This window comes from Euphorbia lathyris, chromosome 9 (genome assembly GCF_963576675.1).
Source record: "Euphorbia lathyris chromosome 9, ddEupLath1.1, whole genome shotgun sequence".
Lineage (NCBI taxonomy): Eukaryota > Viridiplantae > Streptophyta > Magnoliopsida > Malpighiales > Euphorbiaceae > Euphorbia > Euphorbia lathyris.
The window spans coordinates 65302291-65312342 of record NC_088918.1 but is presented as its reverse complement, the minus strand read 5'-3'; the positions used below and the strand labels follow the sequence as shown (position 1 = coordinate 65312342).

The following is a 10052-nucleotide window of genomic DNA, read 5'->3' as shown; positions in this document are numbered from 1 at the left end:
AAGCCGTCCTCAAAAGTATTAGAGGCGAAATAAAGAATGTATCTCCGTCATCGCTTTCGTCCCACCCCGTTGTCATTTCTATAAATGATCAACTAAGTTGAAAAAAAAATCATTATACTTTTTTTAAGGTACAATTATGTCACTACTATTTTTTGGAAGTATAAATTTACTAATAATGTTTAAAATAATAAAATTTTATTTTTAACGTTTTCAAGAAAATCAATTTCACCTCTACCTTGTAAAAAAATTAAACACACTGATTTGACCGTTATTTACCTATCATATCAAACTTTCCAAATAAAATTTCTTTATAGCAAATGGTTTGTTTCACATGCACCTTAATGAGCATGTAGAATTTGCTCATTCATCGTTAGATCTAGACTTATTAGAATCTTGTGGTGGAGATTCAAAACATCATGAGGCTTAGATTTAATAAGCCTATATCTAACGGTGAATGAGCAAATTCACTTGCTCATTAAGGTGCATGTGAAAATTCCTGATGGTTTGTAAGTGTATTAATAAAGTAGTAAATATTTTAGACATTTTTTTGTGATTAAATTATACATGATAAACTTAATTGTTTGCATTTTAGTATTTTTCTTATAATTGTATTAGTAATATAATAACGAGCCCGCTAACGGACGCCCCGGGGCGCTAGATAAGAAAAATAATTGTCATTAATTGCTATATTGAAAGAATAAATAAAAGGATGTCATTATTAATCATTAATCATTTTTTTACTAATTGATCATTAATCATTTTTTTTTACTAATTGATCATTAATTGCTCCATTTTATTCCCACCATAACTACTATAGTGTAATAAAAAAACGCTAGGAATAACTGAGTAACTTAAAAGCAATGAACATAGTGTAAAAAATTAAATATTATAAAATAATGAACAATGCAAAAATTTGGAGGAATAATTGAGTTAGTTAAAAGTAAGCTATTTTACATGAGAAAAAATAAATGAAAATGATGTACACCTTCATTAACCATTTGAAAGTATATGTAGTTTCATTCTGGAGCAGTGCACATCTAAAAAATATTATTTTTCCATGATTATTTGTACCAACAAATATGCCACATGACATGTCATATAAATTTACTTTATAAGTTGTGTCAAAGACCACAACATCTCCATATTTGTCATACAACTCAATTGATTGAGCTGGACACCAAAACAAGTGCTCCAATTTCTTATCATGATCAAGCTTAACAATGTAGTGGAAGTTGGAATACTCTTCTTTGCAAGATTTGAAATACTCTATCAAATTGGAAACATCATTCCCAAAAACTATTTTTCTCACTTTGGTAAAAAGATTTTGGATATCTTTTTTTAAGAAAAGGAAGCTCTCCATGCTCTACATTTTTTTCAAGCTCAAGAACACGAATAATTTGTCTCACCGATAGACCGGCTTCTTTCAATAACAGAATATATGCCTCATCTTCTTGACTTATCATTCTATTAGCAGGAAGGAACCGCATTTGTGATTGAGATAGTAAAACATGATTATGCTCTTCTATAAATGTAGTTGTGTGCCACTTTTCATGAAATATTTCATTGCAAATCTTCAATTTGATACGCAGGTGAGCATTACAGCTACATTTGTCAGAAACTCTATTTCTTTGCTCCTTATTTGGGTTAATTTCCTTTCCTGGTTGAGTTCGACTACGATGACAGTAGAAATCACGCCTTACAATTATACCATATTTTTTTTGGTTCGATCTTTCCGAATGCTAAAATCGTGTCAGCGTGTATAATTTTGGTAAAATAGAAAATAGAGGGAATGAGATGTTATGGTGGAATAAAATGGAGTAATTAATGATCAATTAGTTAAAAAAAATGATTAATGATCAATTAGTCAAAAAAAAGAAGAAAAAGATTAATAATCAATAATGATATCCTTTTATTTATTTTTTCAATATAGTAATTAATGACAATTATTTTCCTTATCTAACGTCCGGGGGCGCTCGTTAGCTTTTGCCATATAATAAACATTTTATATATAACTAATGTTTGGAATATGTAATGTGATAGTTAAATAAAGAGTCAGATAGTAAATCATTATGTTGAAATAGTATAGATAAAATTAATCTTACTTAGAAATGAGGATGGTAAAGTTTAATCATTTCAATTTGGATTTCCCAAAATTGTAATTTAAAAAAAAAAAAAAATCTTATCTTATCTAAAAAGCTTATACTTTAATCTTATAGAGAAAATGAAATAGAAGCCCACCAAGTTTTGAGAAGAAGCACTGAATTGGGCTCTTCTAACCCCCAAACCATTAAACACCCTTTTACAGTCAGCTGATCCTCCATCTCCTGCACTGGGTTTCAAAATTGGAACTCTACCGAGACGTCAAAACCCTAACTCCTCCTTCATCATGGCTCTTCGCGGATCTACCTTTTCTTTCAAAGTGAGTTTTTCTCTTTTCGATTTACTCTTCTTCTTCCTCCATCGCTTGTCGTTTTCTTATTGGGGATTCAATGGTTTTATCCACAACATATTTCGCATTCTGTAGAATTAGGATAGAAATGTATGTGCGAAAAATGCCGAATTAGGCTAATTCAGTGTTTAGGAATAGTGCATAACCTTTTGAATTCTACAGAGGCTTGCTTGAGCTTTGAATTTTATTTGTAGGTAAATTTTATTGATTGGAGGCCTCCTTCTTCTTCTTCTTCTTCTTCTTGCTTGAATAGTTTGAAGACGCTTTCTGTTCTCCCTTCTTCTTCCAAGGATTACAGCTTGTTTTCATCTAGTAATTCGGCCACACATTATTCTCCTCTAAATCTGCATATTAAAGGAACATCTTGTAAGTTTTATGGTCTCAAATCTCAATTCATAGATGATTTTATTTGATTATTTAGTATGTTGTTTCTGTCCATATCCCGTGCTTGAAAGGTGTATACGTTGATAAAAGACAAAAAGTATCCTTAGACCCTTATCATTCCAATTGTGATAGAGACTGAGCTACTGATCTTTCTTTTAAACATATTAAGCCACCAATCTTTTATTTTTTGTCATATTAAAAGTTAGTTTTGAACATAAAATTTGATTAACAGAGCATATTCATTTCTTTTGTTTCTTTTGTGTTCGACATTTTAACGGTTGGAAAGCATTTTTTTTATGTGGGTGATGTGGCTACAGAGAAACTCTAAACACTTTATTTGAATATAAACATGTAGAATTTCAGACACAAATGAAATGAATAAATGATCAATGGTTCATCTGAATTGGATTTAGCAGAATTTCAGGTCGCCTTCTTCTTTGAACTGAATTAGCTAACTAATTTGGCAAGTAGAGGTTTAATGAAACAAAAAATAAATGACCAGGGTTTGATGTCTTGAATTAAAAGACCGGAGACTCAATTCACCAAAATCGGAATTATCAGGGGCCTCAGGATGCCTTTTGCCTTCCACCAAAATTTGATTATTATGCATGTTGTTTCTGCCCATATCTCATGCTTGAAAGGTGTATAAGTTGATAAATTCTAAGTCTTTTTGAGTTTAAAATTATAGTATTTTTATCAGGCAAAAAGTTGTATGATTTTAGAAGTATTCAATGTACAAACAATTTTCATGTTCCGATTGATGTCAAAATCAGTATAATTTATCTCCTTGTATCAAGATAAAGAGAACAGGAACTCTTATTTTATTTTATTTTATTTGTTGAATTCTTTAAGTACAATATAGTTTTACACCAGCATGAGAATGATTCTGAACATGGTGTTGTCTAACTCTGCATTTGCATTAAAGCAGCTGCCTTCGCGAGAACATCCCGATTGATGTCATTAAAAGCATGTCAAGTAGCAAGTGAGGACTCGAGAGACTTGATAAGTGGTGATGATAGCATCATGTTAGACGAGGAAGCATTAACACAGGATCTACAGATTGCCATCAAAGAAGAGAACTATGCGCAAGCTGCAAAGATTCGGGATAGCCTTCGATTACTTAAGGAGGATAGCAAGGCTTCAGTACTAGCAGCAAATGCTCGGTTTTATAACGCTTTCAGGAACGGAGATCTGTCTTTGATGCAAAATCTCTGGGCAAAAGGTGAGAATGTATGTTGCGTACACCCAGGTGCGAGTGGGGTTCTCGGGTACGATGATGTTATGGAAAGCTGGGAGCTTGTATGGATGAATTATGACTTCCCATTGGAGATTGAGTTGAAAAATGTACAAGTTCATTTTAGAGGGGATGTAGGTTATGTAACTTGTGTGGAATTTATAAGAACAAAAGGTAGCAGTTGGGGGGCACAGTTTGTAACAAACGTTTTTGAGAGGATTGATGGTCAATGGTTCATCTGTATTCACCATGCTTCACCTGTTGACTTGTAGGAAGAAACTTATAATTACATGTTTAAAAAGTACAAAGATGGTTACTCCAGTTTTTCATTTTTTGTCTTTTAGCTTCAATTGTACTTTGGAGGTTAGATTCTTGTAGATAGTAGATTTGATCATTAAAATCTGCATCAGAATCTAATTTTTTCTTGGTCTGAAGTTTAGGTGTTGTTATCCTGAAGTTGTTTTGTAAGGCTGATGCAAGCAAAAATCAAGCCTTGAGAATGTTATTATATAAATTAGCATTAACTAGCTATCGCTAGTGCCACATTTTGTATTTTGTTTCTTGTCACAATGTTTTCAATGAAGGTCACTCTTATGTAGCATCCTTCATTTCTATCCTAAACGCATTCTAAATTAAGGGATGAAGTACAAAATTGTTACTAGGGACCATCTGTGTAATGTTAACAAGTAATTTCAGATTCTATTAATTATAGATCTAACAGAATTTCATGTTATCTCTCAATAACCTTAAATCAGACGGGAAATTAGCATCTATTAACTTTAGTGTTAATGGAGGCTGAAATTGTTTCATCTACAAAATATCAATATTGTTTCTTCTACAAAATGTCAATACTAATGTTGCACAGCTTTATATATCCTCTAATAACTCTAAGGATAATTTTGTGGCTTATCGTTTTGTGTTTCACAGTAATCTAGTGCGATTTCTTAAATTGATTTATGATTCTGCTTAGCTAAAGCATATTTCAGGATTTCCTGTGATAATTCTACAAAGTATTGACACTCTGAGAACTGTTGTCTTATTTCCAGAGGTGTATTAATGTGAGTTATTTTTTTTTATACAATGCTGGCGTTTCAACTGATACAAAGCTAAACATAAGTCTGTCTAATTGCTTTTCCTCCAATTGAAATGGAGTATTGAAAATTAACATGATGCTCATCAAGGATTACTATGAACATCAGTGAAACACCAAGAAAACAGTCCCCAGGCCAGAAGCTAGACCCTTCCAACAGGGGAAAGTGGTGGAGTTGGTGTGTATTTCATAGGAACTTCCTTCCCGAGACTCGTGCGTACTGTCTTCAGTCCGTTGATTCCGTTACTGGATCCCCGGAAAGCCTTTTCTTCCGATGAGTTACTATCTTCAGCGAGATCAGATGATCTCTGACAGCTTATTACCGAGACACCAATGAAAAATGCTTGTAGCAAAGAAATTGATGAACTGAATTCCACAGAGTACTTGCCCTTCTCAAATGGTTCCATGCTGAAGATGGGCTTATGCTGCTGAGTTTCTCTTTCTCCCTGAATGGAGAAGCAAAGTAAAAGTTTATTCAATTATGGTATTACCAACAGTTCAAATTACGAGGAGAAAAAACAAGTACCTGAATGAAGAGTTCAAGACAGTCTGATTTTAGAAAAGAAGAGAATGTCCTTGTAAGCTTCTGCTGTTGGTTCTCATTGGAAAGAACTCGTAATCGACAACCGATGTCCCAACCTCCACAATCACATAATCCACCGGATTTCCACCTGCGAATCAAAGATGAAGGAACTCCTGTCTTGGGCAAACTATGAACACCACCAGGAAGTATGACTGTACAACTAGTTTGCACATTCTCTGGCAGACACCATGAGAAGTCCTTATCCTTCACATTTTCTTCTTTATCACTCTGCTGGATTTCAAATCCTAGAATTGCATTTGGCTTTTTCATTATAACCGCGGCAAGCTCAGTGTTCGGCACTGCTTTTGGTAATCCCTGCCCTGCTTGTCTTGGCTCAGTGCCAGATAAAACAGACTCTGTTACCACATGCTGGTTATTTAAGTTCTCTACAGAAAAATCCAATGAAGAGGAGCTATTAAGCTTCATCTGGCCAACGACGTTATACACAAAGCATGTTTTCTCTTTACTGGCTTGATTTATCCAGCTCCCATTTTTTTTCTTGACTTCATCGATGGCATACAACACATAATTGCATCCTGGGTCGTTCTTCCCAGGTGCTATTACATTCTTCAAAGGGGCTGCAATTATAATACTGCTGTTGGTCACAAATCTGAACAGAGGAAGTCCATTGCTTGTTGTAAATACCAGTTGAGCTTGTATACTTGATGCCTCATGCTTTTCATTTTCAAGTGATTCAACTGCCTTAATTGGCTTAAAGCTCGAACTGTCAATGCTTCGTAACAGCTGATCCGTTTCATCAGTGAATGATGAAGTTTTGCCCTTAAATTTGGGCAGCAGTGGATCCAATATCCTTTCATCAGTGAACGATGAAGTTTTTCCCTTAAATTTGGGCAGCAGTGGATCCAATATCCTTCTAAGCGGGCTCGATCGGGCTCTGATATGAACACTTTCTTTCTCTCTATTTGGATTATCTGTACCAGCAGAAGATGTGGATGTCACAGGACCAGACTTCACTGAATTATATGTGGAACTCAGCTGTGGGACACCTGAACTCTCCTTGAAGCTGAAGCTTCTGGTCATTCGACTTAAGCTAAAGCTGAATCGGCGATTTGGTGATGGATGTCTTGCTTTTATAGTGGCCAAATCTGCTGTCTCCTGGTTCAGTGTCTTCAAAGTTTCATCTAGACTTTCACTTGCAGCGTTGTTGATTAAATCAGATGATGCCTCATCATCCAGGGTATTCATAACATCAGGTGCCATGTGCTGTCCTGTGCCAGTGTCGGCTCTGGAAGGCAGTGGACATGAGTGAGGAATTTCATAATGAAGTTCTGAAGAGAAACCTTCCTTATCAGAGCAGGCATCTGATAAGAAGTTCGGCTTTGCATCTTTAACTTTCTCATCCAGTGACATTATTGGTTGCTTTGGCAAGCTATTATGGGACCTGGGTACTAAGAGAACTATATTTCTGTTCTTGTCAGCATGATGTTGGAGTGGATGATCAATTGTTGTTTCTTGCGACTCTATTTGATTATTGGTTCTGCTATTATCAACGTTCTGCTTTTCCTTTACACTGCCTGAACGGTTCTTTCTTGGCTCTGATGCTGAAGTTCCCATGCTTGAAGTGAAAATCTGCTTTGGTTCCTTTCTATCTATATCTAGTCGTTGCAACTCATCAACTGTCTGCTTGTCTTCTCTATCATAAGAACTCACACTTTCCTTGAATCTGGTAGGCACCCGTTTATATTTGGTTTTGGACGGCTGGTGTTCAACTTTTGAAGTGATCTTATGATCCGACTCTCTTCTTTTCGCCTTTGCAAGAGTTGTTTCCGAACTATTTGTGACAGATGACCTACAGTTCCGTGCTGCCCTCTTTTGTTCATCAAACATGCAATTGGAAGCATTTTCCACATCACGAGAAGGCACAGCATCCTGGCTAGATGGTTCGGCATTTTGAAAAATGTCACCATTATGATAAGAGTTATTTCTAGAGGAACTAGAAAGATACTGCTTGTTTCCATATGCAGGAGCATCAATACCAGTTGGACTGAGAAAAGCAGATGACCTTTTGGTAATTTTAGTTGACAAATTACTGGAAGCCAAGGTTGCGTTATTGCCCATTCCAACTGGAATGTCCTTTTGACTGCATTTATAGTTCTCTAAACGCCCCCAATCCAAAACTCCTACATTCAAAGCCTTACCCTGCATATCTTCTTTTTTCTCAACCCGCTGGAGATAACCAGGAACATTTGACATATACCGGACAAGCTCATCATCTTTTGTTGACTTTACCATGACCGCCATCCCCGGGCAATTCTTTGAAATTTTTTGTTGGATCAAGTTCCCATCATTTTCACGTTGTCTTGGTTCGTGGGGCAGATCAGCATATGTTTTACTAATGTGTCTTTTGGCTGTCAGCATCTCTTGACGCGCTGACCTCTCAATTGCTTGGGTCTGAAGAACTGTGTCCTTCACTATCTTGGAGTTTTTCTGTGGCGTTGAACTCCTTTTAATGCTTGAATTGTATGCCATTTTTCCGGTAGAAGTTGGGCTTGTTTTACTTGGTCGTGAACCAGCAGACAACATTTTAACTATTTCCATGCTTCATGAACATATTTTACCTGCTAATAATAAAGCAAAATCCGTTAGTTACTCGTGCAGAACTTCACTTTTTCATGCGATTAACACGTTTTCAAGTCGCTACAACAATGATGAAATTTTGGCATGACGAGATAAGATTCTTAGACTATATCTCTCAAAAACAAGTAGGAACCTAACAAGTACAAAGACATGACACATCGAAGAGAACTAGAGAAGCAGCAAGGAAGATAATAAATCAAGTACGTTTTGCACTAACAGAAGAACAGATAGGACAGTTAAAAAAACTTAACAAAAAGACTTCTGCTTATCTGGTTCATTTCCATGGCTCGTGCCTCAGTTATGTGAACTGTTTACAGTTCAACAACCGGCATTCAAATAAAAATCATCAGCCATTCGGTTCCGTTCAATTCAATTAGAGGTCACAAGGAAAAGAATAAATAAATATGAGTAGGAAAAGGAATTGTGATATTTAGATTATTAGAGGTTATACATCAAAAGAAGAACAAACAAGAGAGTCAAATACGCTAAGATGTAATTCTATATTTCATCTCCACTTATCTTCCCTTCACAATTATACGCAAATGTTTTTCCTCTTCTGCTTCAATTGCCTCATAGATCTCACAATCTTAATCATTTTCCAAAAGTAGACACAATTTCCCCCACAGAACTCATAGTACAATGTACAACGAGGATAACTTACAGATCTAAACAAAACTTAAACCAGAACATCGATATCAAAAAACAAATTTCAGATTCTGCTAGGCGGCCGGAAAAACGAGAAACAAAATCCACGCACATATTGTTCTTCAGAAAACGACGAATCTCAATCAGTTCTATGGAAAATATAAAGAAGTTTCTAGAGAAATATAAAGCAATCTCACAAACACATATCCACAGTTTCCGCATTCCCACATTTTCCTATATTTTCTCAGCAAACAAACACGGGAAAAAGAAATCAGTTCTAACAAGCGGCACGTGGAAAATAGACGACGTACCGGCTAAAAGCTGAGGAAAATGCAGGCGGAGGAACCAGGCATTGAAAGAGAGAAAGTCGCTGGTATCGATAAAGATCCGATACGTGAAACACGGTGAGTGGCGGTAGCTGAGTAATGAAATCTTGAACCAACAACGTAGACTATAAGCAAAGAAAAGAATTAACCGCTACAGAAATCAAGAACATTCAGATATACATTGTGTAATCATAATCAGCAGCTTCTTGATAATTGTATCGAATCCATGGAGTTCTCGATTTCTTCAAAACCGAAAAAGGAAGCAAGAGAGTCAGAGAGAGAAGAGGAAGAAGAAGAAGAAGAAAAGAGTCAGTAACAGTAGAGGCAGTGGTGTATTTTTTTTTTCATCGGACGGTTAAAAGAAGATGGAGGCAAATAGGGTGTAGAGCATAGGTGGCTGGATATGGGTCCCTGGGTCCCATTTTGTAAGACTTCTTTTGCTGTACCGAATCCCGATGCAGTGGCGCGTGGGGTCCATTACGGTTATGTCACCGCCTTCTGCGATTGGTGATAGTATGGTTTTTTTATTTTTTTCATTATTTGACTAAATTGCTGACGAGATGTAAGAATTGGATTAATTAATTAAGAGTGATGTTAAAATGCGTTCATGTTATGATTAATAATTGATAATTTTTCGCGGGAGGATAAGTAGGACTAAAGTGCGGTTTTCGCGTTCTTAAACTTTGTCTTTTCTACTTGCCTTCCATAACTGTGGAGCCCGCTTTATTTTTTCTTTTCTTTTT

General features: G+C 35.8%; 2 protein-coding genes across 3 annotated transcripts; one reads left to right on the top strand and one right to left on the bottom strand.

Moving 5' to 3' along the window:
- The first annotated feature begins 2247 nt into the window (after window positions 1–2247).
- LOC136205106 (uncharacterized) lies at window positions 2248–4668 on the top strand. Of its 2 annotated transcripts, none has more exons than XM_065995589.1 (3): window positions 2248–2419; window positions 2644–2815; window positions 3759–4668. In XM_065995589.1, exons 1-3 carry the CDS (start codon window positions 2387–2389, stop codon window positions 4337–4339), a joined length of 786 nt encoding a protein of 261 aa, XP_065851661.1. In that variant the 5' UTR covers window positions 2248–2386; the 3' UTR covers window positions 4340–4668. The 2 variants fall into 2 exon arrangements, with proteins under 2 accessions (XP_065851661.1, XP_065851662.1); XM_065995590.1 differs by having other exon boundaries at window positions 2252–2419; window positions 3762–4668.
- Window positions 4669–5096: 428 nt separating this feature from the next.
- On the bottom strand, window positions 5097–9700 carry LOC136206675 (uncharacterized). Its single transcript, XM_065997818.1, has 3 exons — window positions 9295–9700; window positions 5684–8319; window positions 5097–5603 (listed from the first exon to the last, which is right to left on the bottom strand). The coding sequence occupies exons 2-3, from the start codon at window positions 8297–8299 to the stop codon at window positions 5301–5303; spliced, it is 2919 nt and encodes a 972-aa protein (XP_065853890.1). The 5' UTR covers window positions 8300–8319; window positions 9295–9700; the 3' UTR covers window positions 5097–5300.
- Window positions 9701–10052: the final 352 nt, after the last annotated feature.

Excerpts from the sequence above, each read along its gene's own strand:
- LOC136205106 (XM_065995589.1), top strand. The coding sequence starts at position 2,387 with ATGGCTCTTCGCGGATCTACCTTTTCTTTCAAA. Across the intron at positions 2,420-2,643 it reads GATCTACCTTTTCTTTCAAA|GTAAATTTTATTGATTGGAG; the intron begins GTGAGTTTTTCT and ends TTTTATTTGTAG. Across the intron at positions 2,816-3,758 it reads GCATATTAAAGGAACATCTT|CAGCTGCCTTCGCGAGAACA; the intron begins GTAAGTTTTATG and ends TTTGCATTAAAG.
- LOC136206675 (XM_065997818.1), bottom strand. The coding sequence starts at position 8,299 with ATGGAAATAGTTAAAATGTTGTCTGCTGGTTCACGACCAAGTAAAACA. Across the intron at positions 5,604-5,683 it reads GTCTTGAACTCTTCATTCAG|GGAGAAAGAGAAACTCAGCA; the intron begins GTACTTGTTTTT and ends TTCTCCATTCAG.